We start from the raw sequence: 17,880 nt of genomic DNA on the forward strand, positions 1-17,880 counted from the left end.
AGTTAATACATTTAAAACTAATGAATTTTATGCTAAAAGGAAATAGTTATTATCAAATAATATCCATAAAACATGAAAATAAAAACACCAAAAGGAATAAAATGTTAAAACTAACTAGGCAAGAATGTTAACAGCAGCTTCCTGCAAGATATTCTCACAAGATAGCATTTTTAATCCAAAATTCCCTGCCATTGTGGAAGTTGAAAAAGGTATCTAATGCCTTCTAGAACTATTTAGGCTTCTGGTATAGCGAGAACATATCTTATGTTCTGATCAATATTTTCTCATTGTTTCCCCTTTTTGTCTACCTGTTGTCTCTTGTCTTATACTTAGATTGTAAGCACTTTGGGACAGGGACTAGCTTTTTTGTTCTGTGTTTGTACAGTGCCTACCACAGTGGGGTCCTAGTTGCTATGATAATATAAATAAATAAATAATAATAATAATTAGATAAAACATTCAGCTTTTGTTTTACACATCAAATTAAGTTTCCTAAACAAGAAACCATAGTATAGGGGGACAAAATTTTGGAGCAGCAGTTCCTAAATTCTACCTCCCCGCCCACACTCCTCAATTCCATGACAACACTAATTTATTATCTTGCCATGAAATATCCTTTGTTTCCATTCTCTAATCTGTCATAGTTACTCCACTGAAGTCACTGGAATTATTTGAATTTATATTTGTGTAACTGAGAGCAGCAATTGGCTCAAAGCTGTCATTTTAAGAAATATTATGGACCAAAAGCTTTAATTTTCACCTTGTAATCTGTTCTCCATTGCATTAATAGCTCACTTATGTTAATAACTTCATCTTCTAAAATATCTCTTTGGGATTGTCATATCTTTCAGTTCCCTTGCTAGCTAGCCTAGTGCAAGAGAGAGAATGGTGGACTGCAAAGTGCAGCTTTTACTCTGACTACTAATGATGCATAATCTGTTTCTGCTGCCAGGGCGTCTTTGGCAAATCTGTTTTCAGCATTGCACCACATTCAATACGCAAGAAACAAACAAAAATATATGGGAAAATGTCACAAACATTGAAGGTATTGTGTATGCCTAGCTCAACAGAATAAGGAAACATCTGCAAAGGACAAGTAGAACACTAGTGACTTGTGACTCACATGGCTGCAGTCTTGTTGTGCTCCCATAAAAATATTTCTGGGGTGGTTTTGATTTCAGAGTAATGGAGAAGTCAATAAATGATTGTGTAGAATAATTTTACTCTAAGGGCTTTTAGTTTAATATTTCCCTGGGACAAATTTAGCTCTGATGTAAGTGGCCATAACATTTTTGTTGTGTGTCCAGTTTCCAGCTTCTTGCTTATGAAATCATTTTGGAAGTTGTTCTGAATTATTACACGTTCTTGAATATGAGACTTTGAACTATGGCATGTGAGCTTTGTCTGAGATTTTATATATATGAATCCAGCTAATAGTTCAGTTAGGAATGTAGGCAAGTAGTTATTGTCCAGGAGTATATCACATAGTAACTGATTTATAGGGTTTAGAGTGACTGCTGGGGATGAGTCACTGAGAGGTTTGGCCGGGTTGCAGTCAAGTTTGATGCTTCCTATCTCATACATTATCACCAATAAAGGTAGTTCTCCAATTTGTATTATGGTCTTTTACTGAGTTTTTACTGGTATAATTGATTATAGGTTAGTAAACAATTCTGACAATATCAGTTTTTTTTCCAGAAGAGACACACAATTTAGGGGTGCAACAAGTTCCAATATACTTTCTTCACTGCTAAGATCCCCTTTCTTCTATGATAGTTCTCTGGCTTCACTTCACCTCCCTCCATTTCAAGAATCATCTTCTGGGTCAGGAGTTGTGTGGAGGTTGTGTGGATGGAGGTTGGGTTAATAACTGAAATTGACAGATAAGCTTCAGTGAAAAGTTGGAAAGTGATCGGGGCAGGGGCAGCTCTATGTATTTTGCTGCCCCAAGAACTGCTGTCAGGCATCTTTTTTTAAAAAACAAATACATTTTGCAAATGTTACACTTGTAATGAAGTGATTAAATCAGATAATATATTTAAAAGATTCATTGTCATATTTCACAAACTACAATGTGCACCATCGGAAACGCATCTGAATGCCTATGCCTTGGGTGGTGTTATTTTTGTGATTTAGAATAAGGAAAACATTGTAAAATGCTGTATTTTTCTTATTAGAGTTCTGTACAAACAGGAATAAGATATGTTACTGTGGTTTTCTTTCTTTGGAAGATAGAAAAAGAGTCAGGGGAGAAGGACAAAACATTGAAATGTTTACTTAAAAATTCATCAAAGCATTACAAATTATTAGTGTCTTGAGAGAGCGGTTATAATACAGTTCTATTAGAGCTGTATACATTGAGACATATGTATAAAACCAAAGGATTTATTACAGAATGTTCCTCTCCAGAACTCATAGTTAGGTAAACCTAAAATTGCTCGAGGTGTATATCAGTAACTTGCAAAGATTTTTTTTTTTAAACCAAACACGACATATCCGTAGATTATCTCTACAGCTACACACTTAGACATATATGTTGTTTTTAGATTTATTTTACCATATCATATCGATTGAAAAGAGATTTTAAAAAAAGTTGGAAATAACTAGCCAATGAGTATATTACTGTGCTGTAATTCATCATGTGTGCGTAACACACAACATGTGTGTACAATATCGCAAATAAGAATCAGTCACAATTAATCTAGTTGTTTCTTTGCTAACAAAATATTGCTTTATGATATGATAAAGTATTTTTTATTAGGTTGAGTTATTTTTGAAGTTCACTATTACAGGATGATTATTTACAAAATTCACTATTACAGTGAATTTAATAGTTCTTAATATTAATTAATAACATATAGAAATGCCCTATAATAAAATATGCTATTTGTTGATACAGTTCAAATTGTTTACAATAGAAATGAAAAATAAATATAACGATAGGTTAAAGGTGATAATATAGTATTGTGTTTCTATTATATTACCAGTGTTTTGCATTAGTTTAGCTAAAATGAATAGTAATAGGAAGTGATGGAATTGTGCAGTTATAATAACTTTTGTTACTTCTTCCTCAGATAAGTGAGAAGGGATAACAAATAATATATGATATTAGATGCTACCTTGGGAGAGTACTAATATGATGAGGCTTTCATGCGTTAGCAATGCTGATATTTGGTAATCAGAATTAAAATAAATTAAGTTCCTTTCCTTTCTGTATCTTCTTGTTCTTCATTCTCAGAGGTAGCAAAATCAAATGGTAGCTACAAAACTCAATCCCTAACTTTTTAGCATGATGATAGTTTTGCCTTTGGGGAAAGGATAATTTAATTTGTTAATTTAAAAATACAAAAATATAAAAAAACAAATTAGGGTGTGTACTCCTGTTAATCACCAAATAAATGAAATTAGCTAATGGCTATATGATGAGTATCTTTTTATCTCTTTTATCAGAACAGAAAGTAAATTAAGATGCACTCCCTGCATGAAGTCTTACAAGAAACCAGCGAGGAATCATTTAATAATGAGTGTAAGCAAAAATATCCTGTATGTTTTTGTTTTATTTTCTCTTATTATTTTCCAGTTGTGTTTGGGCAATTTGCCTATTTCCAGACTGCTCTGAACGATGTGGCAGAGTTATTTGATGGAGAACACCCTCAGGCTAGACTTCTCAGTTCACTTTCTGGATCTCATTCAGGTAAAGAGAAAGCAAAAATAACTATAAACCACGTATGTGACTTAATATAGAAAGCATGAACTTCTGCACATTGTGGGTCTGCTTTTAAAAGTTAAGTAATTGTGAAAGGGATTAGCTGTTGGAACAAACTGTCAAGTGAAGTGGCGGATTCTCCATCTCTGGATGTCTTCATAACAAGACTGGATTATTTTTGGAAGATATGCTTTAGGCAAACACAGGTTATTGGGTGCAATGCAGGTGTCACTGGATTAAATTCTATAGTGTCTATTATGTAGGAGGTCTGACAAGATGATCTATCACAGGGGTCGGCAACCTTTCAGAAGTGGTGTGCCGAATCTTCATTTATTCACTCTAATTTAAGGTTCCGTGTGCCAGTAATACATTTTAATGTTTTTAGAAGGTCTCTTTCTATAAGTCTATAGTATATAACTAAACTATTGTTGTATGTAAAGTAAATAAGGTTTTTAAGATGTTTAAGAAGCTTCATTTAAAATTAAATTAAAATGCAGAGCCCCCCGGACTGGTGACCAGGACCCAGGCAGTGTGAGTGCCACTGAAAATCAGCTCGCGTGCTGCCTTTGGCACCCGTGCCATAGGTTGCCTACCCCTGATCTATCAAATGGTTCCATCTGGCCTGAAAGTATGATCTCTGCATTGCACACACAAATTTTGAGTGTCTAATTTATGCACACAAATAACTTGTGTGTACAAAAATCAATTATTTCTGCATTTGCATGTCCAGTTAACAGCTGGCCAGGTATGCAGGCAGGTATCTGGAGTGAAATCCTGGCCCCATTGAAGTCAGTAGCAAATCTTCCATTGACTTCAGTGGGATCAGGATTTTGTCCCTGATTTACATGCCTGTGCTATATATTTGTACAACTAAAATGAAACATGCACAAAAATATGTTTGCAATTGCATGCACCTAATATTGAAAATCTGGCCTCACAGAGGAATATACATTGAACTTTACAAATATGAATTTGGGATTTTTACAACACACCGTTTTCCATTCTTTTCAGTCTTGAACATGTGGCTTATTTTATTGTTTACTACTTATTAGGGAAAATATGTATCTGTTTTACAATTTAAGGAAAATGTTTTAATGTTTGAAAAATGAAGACTATATTTTCCCTTTGGTAATTCTATTACATGTAGGTTCCTTCCATGCAAAGGAAAAAGCTCCAGAATTCATTCTAACATTGTTTGCAGTGGTTTAACAACAAAATATTGTTTGATTTTTAATTGTCAAGGTAAAAGAGAGAATATTATCTAAACATCCCATTTTGCTGCATCATACATATATACGTAAAATGAAGACCAACATCTATATTTCCCCACAAGCCTTTAGAAAATGATTGAAGGGCAAAAAACTTGCAGTTTTTCCTTATTGTTCCATGACAACTTCAGAAGAGATTTAATATGCCAGGTTCATATTTCATTTACGGTGATGTATATCAGGAGGATCTCCATAGAAGTCATTAGAGTTACAACAGTGTGTAATTGATGTGAGTGCGAGACGCATGAGACCTATTGAGTCAGCTCATTTAAACCAGAGTAAATAATAGAATCATAGAATATCAGGGTTGGAAGGGACCTCCGGAGGTCATCTAGTCCAGCCCCTTGCTCAAAGAAGGACCAATCCCCAACTAAATCATCCCAGCCAGGGCTTTGTCAAGCCTGACCTTAAAAACCTCTAAGGAAGGAGATTCCACCACCTCCCTAGGTAACCCATTCCAGTGCTTCACCACCCTCCTAGTGAAACAGTTTTTCCTAATATCCAACCTAAACCTCCCTCACTGCAACTTGAGACCATTACTCCTTGTTCTGTCGTCTGGTACCACTGAGAACAGTCTAGATCCATCCTCTTTGGAAGCCCCATTTCAGGTAGTTGAAAGGAGCTATCAAATCCCCCCTCATTCTTCTTTTCTGCAGATTAAACAATCCCAGTTCCCTCAGCCTCTCCTCATCACATCTTCATTAATTTCAGTAGTTTCTCTAGAGTTATGCTGCTAAACCAGTAGTTCTCAAACTTTTGTACCGGTGACCCCTTTCACATAGCAAGCCTCTGAGTGTGACCCCCCTTATAAATTAAAAACACGTAGCACCTTATAAATGCTGGATGCAAAGCGTGGTTTGGGGTGGAGGCTGACAGCTCGCGACTCCCCATGTAATAAACTCACGACCCCCTGAGGTGTCCCGACCCCCAGTTTGAGAACCCCTGTGCTAAACAGTAAGCACACCTTTGTCATAATCCAGAGTGGTAAACTGTGCATGCCAAAATTGCAGAAATACAAAATACAATAGGAAGTTGGAAATCTGAATTTTGATATGCATTTAGCAAAATCAGAGTAAATATTTTAAGTTTCTTCATGATTTCTTAAGTTAGCCTTCCAGGTTTGCAAAGCTTGCCTTGAGGAGAGGACATACAGAAATATGCCAAGTGATGAGCTAATATTATTTTAAATTGAATTGCTTTTAGAAGAGCTATTTAATAATCTAATGTTACTCATGTAGTATGTTAAATATTTCACAGAAACAGAGAAAGATTCACTTCAAAAAGAGAGTCAAGGACCTATTTTCTCTCATTTTAGTTTTAGTTTTGTTTTGTTTTTAAATTATATATTCTATCTTTATAGAGAGAGACCCTAGGGCTCTTTTGAAAGCCTTTTAATTGTTTAATGCATTTTGGAATGCAAGCTAAAGCTGTCAGTCACAGATAAACTCTGGCAAAAACTCTTCAAATGACACTGGCCCAAAAGGGTAACAGACTCCCAGGCAAGCAATTTATTACAGCTCTAATCCCAACAGCTTCAGTAAATATCAGAAAGTTTATAAATAATATAATTGTACATCACAAAATGTTTCTGTTTGATGATTATTTCTGTATACCTCCAATGCCAAATTTAATGTTGTTAAATATGATTTGCAGAATTTTTTATGCTAAAACATGGAAGGAAAAAAGAAGAAAAATGTAGTATTGTCTATCAGGTTTTTTTAACAGGATATTTTATTAAAATCTAAAATACTCTCATCTTTCCAATCTTTATTTCAATTTTTCCATTCTCTCTCTTCCTTTTCTTTCCCTTCTTCATATGTAGGTGAGACATTGCCTTTAGCTTCATCCAATCAGATATTGATGCGGTTCAGTGCAAAGAGTGGGGCATCTGCCAGAGGTTTCCATTTTGTCTACCAAGGTAAATCTCTTGGTTTTTACTTCATCCCGTTTCTAAAATGTTGACAGACTCAATAGTGCCAATCTCATCTACATGACTGGATTGAAATGTTTATTAGATCACAAGATGTTTATAGGATTCTTTTAGCTGGAATAATTTCGATATACAGTGTGGAACAGACTGTTCATGGACATATTGGGACAGATTCTCAGCTGGTTTTAACTGGTTTAAAGTCCATTGACTTCACTGAGGGTCTGGCCTATTATGGCACCTCTGTAGTGTGGAATAAATGTGTTGTTGAAAAACTGCTCAGCAGCTGGTTATTTTTAACAAGTCAGAGAGGTTCTCTCTCTCTCTCTCTTTCTGTTGTGTGTTTGGTGGTGCTATCATCTTTATGTGTAAAGATGATAAGCATAATAATCCACAAATTGGATGAAACTACAATTAACCTCATATTTTTATTGCCTGACATGTAGACTTGAGTATTATTTCTGTGTTTATTTTGTATTCGGTAGTTGTATAGAGCCATTGTACTAGACAAGTGAGAATCAGAAATTTGCCTATGTCTCACATCCATCACTCTTTAGCTACTGCATTTAAAATATAATCCTGTTACCCTTAATTAAGTGAAACTTCTATTAAAACTAGTGGGAATTTTTCCTGACTATGAACATGAGGATTTGTTATCTTATAACTGTTAGAAGTTCAGTGTTGAGCAAAGATTGTCAGAGATGTCTTATATTTGGACTGGAACTCTGTGTCTTATATACACTTAAAATGCTACAGCTGCTGTAGTGCTTCAGTGTAGATACTACCTATGCCGACAGGAGGTGTTCTGTTGGCGTAGGTAATCCACCTCCCCAAGAGGTGGTAGCTAGATTGATGCTAGAATTCTTCCGTCAACCAAACACCATCTAGATGGGTCTTAGGTCATCTTAACAATACCATTCAGGGGTGTGAATATTTTAAACCTCTAAGTGACATAGTATTGATAACCTAATTTTCTAGTGTACACCAGGTCTAGACCTTTGTATTGCTGAAGATAGGAGGAGGCAGATTACAGACTTGTGTTAAAACTGTATATCCCACAGGAGCAAAGGGAAACAGGCCATATGTTCTTTCCCTACAGCCCCAGGCCTCCTTAGGCAGCAGTAGACTTAGAACCTTCCTTTAGACTTCTCCAGTATCACACACTGTGCTTCCAGGCTGGTGCTTGGCTTTCTTTCTTGTCTGTTCCCCCTCCAGTTAAATTTTTGCCATACCCACAGATAAACACATATACCTGATCAGAACAATGTCTAGTGGAACCCTCTACCCACATGATGCTAGGTTCTGGGCTTTGTGTTTTGTTTGAGGTGTAGCCCCTTAACTGTCTCTTACAACTATCTTAAATGAAGGGCATGTTCATATATCATTTTCAATGAGATTTTAACCCACCTCATAACAATAGTGTAGAACAGGGGTTCCCAAACTTGGTTTGTGGCTTGTTCAGTGTAAGCCCCTGTCAGGTCATGAGACGCTTTGTTAACCTGAGCGTCCGCAGGTTCGGCCGCTCGCAGCTCTCAGTGGCCACGATTCGCCGTTCCTGGCCAATGGAAGCTGTGGGAAGCAGTAGAGAGATGTGAGGTAAGGTTTGGTAACGAGTCAGTGAAAAGTCAAAATTTATGAAACTCCCCATATTTATGTTAATGTTGCCAATAAGTTGTTTTTCACCTCTAATCAATTGGATTCAAATGTAGGGTTAGTCATAAGCAAAATAAGCATTATGAGCACAGTTTAATTCTTATTGAACATATTGATCTTTTGTTTTTTTTTTCCAAATCACAACACTGTCATGCTTTGGTATACAGTAATTTGCTGTAAAGGACCAGTTCACCTCAGGAGTATTTTAGAAGCTGGAGTTAGTAGGAATGCTAAAAATCAGATGTGTACAGGCAGAATTCCTTTTATGTGTAGAAATATTTAATTTCACCATGCTTGCACACGATAGTCTGGATGTAGCTAGTGCTGTCAGTCTCTCACTTCTATAAATTTAAAGAAGTCATTGAAATTGACCATGCACAAAATAAAGGGGAGGGAGGAGGAATCTATATAATTTTAAAGGAGAGAATTGCTCTTTGATTTTATGTTGATTTCTTCATATCATCTATCTCCATCTGAATTGTAGCTTTCAATCTTTTTCATGTGTGTGCTTTCCCAAACACCTTCTTTGTCTAATTATTTGTAGTCTGTGACAAGTTGCCGTTCAAAGAATTTAAAATGAACACAAAGCTTTCATTTGATGAAGCATATGCATATATTTTACTGCAGAAGAATCTGTCTCTAGGAATACCTTATGCTGTGCTTCATTTCGGTCTATTATACTGAACTGCAGATTTAGTAGTAGTAATAACTGAATGGAACTGTTTTTGAGAAATAGTAAATGCTACCCTCAGCATCACAAAATGAATCAAACAATGACTTATCTCAGGAGAATCCTGATACTGTTTTTGTGTACATTTTGATAAATGGATACATTAGGATCTCAAGTTAGTACAAATGTTGCTAGTGCAACGTCTTTGAGGCATTTAATTACATTAATAAAGGTTACCTCAATTTTTTTTTCTCTCTTCTGAAATATGTGAACACATTTCCAGCACTGCCTGCTTGCGAACATTATAAATACACTGGAGAATAGCATCCACACTCTGAATGAACACACTAATCTGGCCTGGAAAGTCAGTCATTTTATTTATCACGCTCTATTCCAGGCTGACCTTATTCCCTGTTCACTTTTCCACTTGGCTGATTTCAATTTTGTTTCACAGCAGTGTGAAACATTTACCAAAAGATGGAGAATAATTACTATAGAAAATAGAATTTCTCTGTAATACAGTCTGAGAACTCTAGTTTGCCAACATTATAGGCAAAAGCTAGAAGGAGAGCGGGAGGAAGAGAAGGTTATAGCCTGCAATATTTCAAATTCTGGTCCTAACAAGCAACAGATGAGTTTTGTGGCTTTGAATTCAGGTTTAATGGTTTTTGCAGTGCCACTTTCTGAAAAACTTATTTTTCTACATGTCTCATCTATCTCTTCTTCATTTCCTTTTCTCTGATAGCTACATTTCCCTATATTTCACAGAATAATTATGTATAATATTGGTCTGAATGAGTACCTAATCTATTCAATTCCTACTGTTAGCCTTCTAGAATATTAGGGTTAAGCCTGCTGAAATCTGCAGCTGGGAACAATCACATATGAAAAAGATTGGGAATGGTCTAGTCTGATTTTTTGTCAATGTCCTGTGCTTGCTTCCTTGCTTTGACATCAAGTTAGAGATTTCAACAGAAAACATTTTATGTGGCTCAGTCTGTGACAGCACAGATCCTTTTTCCTCTGACATGCAGAATGATGAGCAAGCCACGATACAGGATTTTAATATGCTCTTGTGCTTGCTCCTCCATTTACTTGCTCCAAGTACATACTTGAATTAATTGAAGTGTTTTATATATTTTAATAAGAATATATTTTAAAAAGGTCCTTTAAGAAATTTAGCAGCTGGGCTTATGCCTTTTTTTTTTTTTTTTGGTTCTTCTTGATCTCAGTAATGCAGTCTTCAAATTTCCCATATAGGTAAAACTCACAGAAATATTGTACCATAGCTGTTTTAAATATTTTTGTTAGGATTAATGTTTGTTTTTTCTTCATGGTAAGGTTTCCTTTAGTGGCAACATGAAGGTGGAGTGGGGGGGAGAAAAAAATCAAAGTCTTCGAAAATTCAGTTTAATCTAAATAGGGACCACAGATACTAAAAACCATGATCATATGGTTATTGCACTGTGTTATTCTAAGGCAGAGTTAAGGCTATTTGGGTACTCTGACACTGCATCTCTATACCTTAACGTGTTTAATTTTTCTTTTTAAGTTTAACTTTTTACTTTAATAACTGAGGGGTAGATTCTGATTCCGAGTATAAGCCTGCGTAAGGGAGTAAGAGGAGGTAAGACTCTCTCTGTCCCTTCAAAGGCTACCTGGGCCTCTGATCCAGGTATGTATGAATGGGTTCTTGCCTCCATACAGCCTTCTATTCACTGGCCATGGAGATGAGCCTGGGTGTGAGCATGTGGTGAGACAGAGGGGTATAGTGAGTTGCAGCTGCTGTAGGCCCGCAGTAAATTCATAAACTTGAAATTGGAAATGGAGAAAATGGAGTAATTGTGGCTTATAGATGTCTCTGAGTCATGACGCCTCCTGGGAAGGCTACTAATGTGGCACAGCTGACACACCTTGCTCTGCCAAAATCAAAATCTAGCCCTCAACCTTGGTTACTTTTACTGTTTTAAAATTATTTGTTGCCATCCCACATGTTTGTTAGTATGAGGTTCCAGTGGAAATTGGTGGCCCAGGAGTACTCACTCTGTTATTTCATGAGACCTAGTTTGATACCTAGGTCCACTGTCTTGCTTTTGGAACTGATAGTTCTGGTGGATCTGCTGAAGAAACAGTAATGATAAAACAAAGTCCATGAATGTGAGTGCCACATAGAGGTTAATTCATATTCATCAGCAGAAAGGATAATTTAAGTAGAATTATTTTATTACAACACAAGCCATAACTATGGTGGCACAAATGGTGCATCTATCATTTATTTTTCCTGTATATATTTTTGTATATTGTCTTAATTTATAAATGGCAGTTTCTGTTGCATATAATTACATATTAATTATAAGATTATTTCTACAAAAATCAAATGAAAATAGTATGCTAAGGAGAATGGTCTCTGAAGTACCACACTTGTTAGACTAGGTTATAATTTCCAGCTAACCAACACACCAAATAGACTCCCAAATAAATAGTAACTTCAAACAGACACTTGTAATGGTGGTGAACTAGCAAGCAAAAAATAGCATTTATGTAGAAATTAGCATTTATAACACTCCGTCCTATACCTGAAATTTTTGTACTTAAATGTTCAAAATGTGCTTAAATTATAAATCAGTTTTATAGTTTGTTGAGCTCAATTATTTGTTAGAAATAATGTATCTCAGCCATATTTAAAAAAAAATGATGTAGAAGAGGTAAGTTCTGGTATCCCACCAATTTAAAAATAAAAAAAGGCAGGGGGTGGGGCAATCTGATATCTATGGCTGCAGGCAAACTGTTAACTGACTAATATATAATTACTGCTGTGTTTGTCCACATAGTCACTGTGATGCCTTTACCCAACTACTTATTCTTAAAGGGCTTTAAGGTACCATGAGTGCAACAAGAATTATGTAAAGTTAAATTCCATATTAATAATGCCAGTATGTATGTGTGTGTGTGTTTATATATATATATATATATATAATTTATTTATTTCTCAGACGATGACTGGCATTTTGTGTAACAGCACCTTTTTCTGTTCATGCAGCTGTTCCACGCACCAGTGATACACAATGCAGCTCTATTCCAGAACCCAGATATGGCAGGAGAATTGGGTCTGAATTTTCAGCAGGCTCTGTTGTTCGATTTGAATGTAGCCCTGGTTATCTGCTGCAAGGCTCAAAAGCTATTCGATGTCAGTCTGTGCCTAATGCTTTAGCTCAGTGGAATGACACTGTACCAAGCTGTATAGGTAAGCAATTACATTTTGGTAATCTGTTGAGGGACACTAGTCTCCAAATCAGAATTTAAGAAATGTTTCAGAAAATAGTGTTTAACACATATATTCACTCTCCATTAATTAATACTGGTCATGTTCAATTTAAAAGGGCAATTTTTCATATGAAACATAATTAAGTACCAGCTGGTTGGTAGGCAGTTATATGTTTCATATAATAACCTATTAGATTAACAAGCGTGATGCATGTTTTCCTGAATATTTATTATCTGTGTGACTACCTCTAAAGTTGGAAGTATAGGATACAACTTCATTTTCTGAAAATCACTATAATTCCAATTTATTATACCATTTTTGTGGTACCCTTTTAGCAGATGTTTGTTGATATATAGCACTTTTTCTCTCTGTCTCTCTCTCTTTAGGAGTACCATTCTAATTTACAGTGAATAACAATATTGTTAGTTGCAGTTAATTTGCTTCATTTTGCAGAAGAACCTCTAGTGGAATAATGTTTAGCACTTTGAATTTTTTTTTACATTTAATAGGTGCTTGTCTTTTGTGCATAAATCTCATTGGTATCGACTGGAGTTATGTGCCTCTATGGAGAGTAGAATAAACCACCAAATACTTAAATTATAATGATCTAAGCAGAGTTGATTTCACAGACCCATTATTCTATGAAGTCTTTTCTTGAAATCTGAGGAAATGCTGGGCTATTGATAAATATATTAAAGTATTGCACTATGATTTACCAGGTAAAGCAAATATTAGAGCTACTTTACACTTAAGTGTCCTGATTACATTTTATTTAGATGAAAGCTGCATTCCAAAGTGCAAACTAAATCTTAAAATCTATGTACTTTTAATAAAAAGAGAGTTATACTCATTAGATCAATTTGTACATTTAATGTTACTTTTCTGTCCAGTTAAATGTCTTTGGCTTTGACATAATCTGTGAAAATATTGTCTTTCAGTACCATGCAATGGGAATTTCACTGAACGGAGGGGCACTATCTTGTCACCTGGTTATCCAGAACCCTATGGTAACAGCTTGAATTGTGTGTGGAAAATCATAGTGACTGAGGGATCAGGTATTCAGGCAAGTCCATATTCTGCCAAACATGAAATACTCCCCAACCCCCTTCTCCCACAGCCAAATCAGGAAAGAGTAATCAGAGCTTTTTGTTTTTGTTTTTCCCCTCTTTTTTTTACCAATGGATAATTTCTAATCTCATTGTTCTTTTTCTTTCTTTTTTTTTTTTTGCTCACTCTATTGTGCAAGAAAAATGGATTTAACCTAGTAGTCACTAGCAGCTTTCTTTTTTAACTGAGTAGAATAGCAGAGATAGGTCCCAATCCTGCAATCTGATCCTGCTCCCATTTACAGCTTCATGGATGTCAATTGAGCACTGCACAGAAGCAGAAGTCTACACTAGCTGATCTGATTGCAGGACAGGGGCCATAATTGGAGTATGGTTTTCCATTTTCTTGCACCTTGTGTACTCATTTATATCTGTGCAATGTGTGTGCAAAAAAATTATTCCCACATGGTGATGTTTTGCACCAATTTTGCACAAGTGTAGATGACTATACAAAATATAAGAAAGTGGAGAATAAGAATCAATTTATTTTAGTTTTGTTTTTATTTACATTTTATTCCAGGGCTTTTTGTTTGTTTGTTTGTTTCATTTTGCTTGTGTCTGGTTTTGGTTTCTTATGTTGTTTTGTTCTTTATTTTTAGAGCATTCATTTAAATATAATTATTTGGGTTGAAAAACAAATACTTAATGGCCTTGTTTTACAGATCCAGGTCATAAGTTTTGCCACAGAACATAACTGGGACTCCCTTGAAATCTATGACGGTGGAGATATGACAACACCGCGACTGGGGAGCTTTTCAGGTAAGCATATGGTCTGGCTAAATGCAACCTTTTTATGGTGACCAGAATATATATGTGAAAAGCTTCCATGCTTTCTTTAAACTACTTTCCAGTCTCAGGTGAGAAATTTGAAATGGTATAATTTTGTCAATGTACTTACACCTAGGGAGATTTTCAAAGTGTCTAACTACCATTTGTGCCTTTGAAAATCTTCCCCATCATTACCAACTCCCACTATAGATATGTTGCCCTGATGTTAAATGGGCTTCCACTGCTGATACAGGTTGCTTTGGAAATGCAGGCTTAAACTTGCCCTTTTTAGACTCAACCTTTTGGGGAGGAGACAAAGTCATTCAGTATTCATGTAAATTCACTAGACCTTTAGAGAACAGAAAAAAACCTGGTAAACTGGAAATGTTACAAACCATGTCATTTGTTGTTTCATGAGCATATTAGACATCTCTGGCATTACTCCCCTTTCGTAAAGTAATGTTTTTATTGAAGGAATGTGTTGTAGTACCACCGACATGAGCAAACACCTTACATAGGATGGACTGATGAATTATATCCCGGACTCGTCTATTCTGCAGCAAGATTGGTCTCTGTTGTGGGCCATAGCTATAGCACTCCAGGGCATGCTGGATATTTTGTGGTAGCTTCATATATGTTTTAAAATTAAGGTTTAGATTGTGTTAAATAAGAAAAATGAATAATACAATTATTACAATAGTAGCCTCTATATTATTTAATTTGATATTAATACAATGTATTTGATGCTTCCCCGACTGTTTAATTTTCAATGCACTGGAAAATATTATATTGCAAGCTCTTAACTATAGTGTAAAAGTCAGAAAGAAAGTTCATGATTTTAGCAGCTAAGTAGAAACAATTGAGGCTTTTGAAATTTACGAGGTTTGGGAAGTCGTTTGGGCTTGTGGGGTAAGCACAGCTATAATGATTGGGAGTGAAAGAGTTAACAATATTGAAAATTCAGTTGTCATCATTACATTTAAAGTTAGACCTTATTGAGATAAATCAAGGTGTTCACCCTTCACACAGCTATTTTTCCAAGTTGTGTTCAGACTAAGTGTATATGGCTACACTTTGAGCTGGGGGTGTAATTCCCAGTTTGAGCAGATACACCTGCACTATCTCTGATCGAGCTAGCACAGTAAACACAGAGTGTAGCTGTGGTGACACAGGCGGCAGGAGGGGCTAGCTGCTATGAATACATACCCAGCCAAGATGATAGGTGCATATTCAGGGAAGCTAGCCCATCCTGACACTCAGCTGCTGCAGCTACACTTCCGTTTTTAGAATTCTATCTCAACCAGAGCCAGTGCAGATTCATAGAATCACAGATTATTACAGCTTCCAGCTCCATCGTAGACATGCTCTTGGTCAGACACTTGGTCACTGCATTGGTTGCTTCACATTTGGAACATTTTGTTCTGACCACAAGGGCTAGAAACTTATTTTTATGCAAAAATGTAAATTTAGTTTCTGGATCTCAGTTCTGCCTGAAAATGCAGTATTCTGTGAAATGTGATGTTGGGAGAGTTTTATGTTTATTGTTTCTCAATAACTCATATGTTAAATGTTCTTACTTTACAAGGGGTTATCTACATAACAAAGTTTTACCATGTATGCCAATGTTATTATACAAGTTTAGTTATACCCCCCGTGTGGACATTCTTATTCCAGTATAGAAGTGGGATTTTCACTTTAGTTTAAACCGTTGCCAAACAACATAAATTAAACTGAAAAAAAGACACTTATATTGGACTGAGTATGTCCACGTAGGAGATTTTACCAATATAGCTATATCAGTTTAAATTCCTATCTTATATTGAAAAAAAACTTTCCTGTGTAGAGAAGGCCCAAGTAAAAATGTTGCAGAGTGTGATGGAATCTGCTATTGCAAACTCAACCTGGGACCTTATGGTAAAGCTAAGTTCCTTCTTTGTGTAGCTTCATGGATACTAAATGTTCTGCAGACATAATTATATTCTCAATAACTGTTGTGCAGCCCTATTGTCTTCAGATTTTGCCCCCTATACCGTATTGCAAACCAGATAAAACTCAACTGTCTTCCAATAATTCCTTCAGTAACACCTGTCCAATTGTACACGTGTAACTGAGTAGAATTTCATACACAGTACTGCTGATGATCCCATCCAACTCAGTCTCTTAAAGCCATGTTGGATCTGCAGGGCTCACAAGAGTCAAACACACACAAAAATCACTTTTGTTTGTAAAATCAATATAAATTACTCTGAATACACAAAGGAGAGGAAATCTGGTATAGGTAGTTGTCTGTCACGGAGTGAGCTGGTCTTTTAAGGGGTTTGAGGCTCAGCCAGGATCAGCATGGTGAGTCTCTGTCTCCAAGTCAAGGGAGTTAGTGACATGGTAGGGTAACTTGTTATTCGGAAGCTGGCCTTCTAGGACATAAAGAACAGCTTGGGTTTAGTGAGCAAGGAGAGTTCAGGGAGAGATTTCATAAAGCAAGGAGATGCTCTTTAGCTCCTGTGCAGAGGAGCTGGGCAGCAAGACTGCCTAGGAAAGCTGAAAGCATGCCTCATCAAAGAGGAGCACAGACTCTCCTTAGCTCCAACACAAGGGTTCAGAAAGGAAGTAAAGGGCTCCTGCAAGGGATCCAGAAGGCACTGAGGAAAGAAGGTCTCCAGGCCAGCCAGAGGGAAAGTTTTTTACTGAACCTACCTTTGTGTGGGCAGAAGCAAAAGTCCTTAGAAAGGACTGTTGACCCTGAAGAAGATAGCTGGAATATAAGGGTTTTGAGATAACATATTCATTTCTGTTAATCATCCAGACTATGGGGAAAGAATGTAATTCCAGTGCACCAGCTGTGGTGATTATTTAATAATGGAAGAGTAAGGAAACTGAGTTAAGGTTAGGGTTGAATGCTGGCTTATGGGAGACCCTGTTATGGTGTTATTTTAGTTAGTCACTTTTCAGAGTTTAAATGCATTTCAGATATTAATTATTATTAATATTTGGAAAGGCTATTTCGGGTAACTTTTTAGAGCTTTTAACACTGTAATTGTTATATTTTCTCTTTGTTTTCTCAAATCTCCAGACAGCCTGAAATAATGACTGAGGTCTGGACTCCCTCATCCCTAAATAACCTCATTGGAGGGTTAAGTTGAAACTCTAATGATGATATGTTGCATAGAGAAAGTGAAGAGAAGGAATGAGGAGAAACACAAGGAAAGGAATAGGGAGAGACAGAGAAAGGAGGATGGGGAAGGAAGAGAAACAAAGGGCAGAAATGCAGTGGTCCTGAAGGGGCGCATATTGTCCCTCGAAGTGATAGTGAATGTGACCATAGGGTATTGACCAAATAATGATGATTAAAAGCTAAACATTTAGTTACTCTTTCAAAGCTGTTTTCTACTTTGATCTTTGTGCAAATTTCCCATTGACATCAATGGAAGATTTGCTAGGTACTGAGGACTGTATTAATTTTTACGTTTATATCCAGGCCACCAGACCATAATCAAAACTGGAAATTGTCCCTCTCCAA

The 17,880-nt window shown here is 36.2% G+C and overlaps 1 protein-coding gene across 1 annotated transcript in view; it reads left to right on the forward strand.

The window, feature by feature from the left end:
• Window positions 1–17,880, forward strand: part of LOC117875514 (CUB and sushi domain-containing protein 1-like) — a 1,845,931-nt gene that overhangs the window by 1,539,247 nt on the left and 288,804 nt on the right. Inside the window, exons 30-34 of the mRNA XM_034766897.1 lie at window positions 3,581–3,694; window positions 6,797–6,892; window positions 12,265–12,468; window positions 13,428–13,552; window positions 14,258–14,354. Of these exons, the coding sequence (XP_034622788.1) occupies window positions 3,581–3,694; window positions 6,797–6,892; window positions 12,265–12,468; window positions 13,428–13,552; window positions 14,258–14,354 (636 nt within the window). The remainder of the gene's footprint in view (window positions 1–3,580; window positions 3,695–6,796; window positions 6,893–12,264; window positions 12,469–13,427; window positions 13,553–14,257; window positions 14,355–17,880) is intronic.

Source organism: Trachemys scripta, chromosome 3, assembly GCF_013100865.1.
Source record: "Trachemys scripta elegans isolate TJP31775 chromosome 3, CAS_Tse_1.0, whole genome shotgun sequence".
In the NCBI taxonomy this organism is placed as follows: domain Eukaryota; kingdom Metazoa; phylum Chordata; order Testudines; family Emydidae; genus Trachemys; species Trachemys scripta.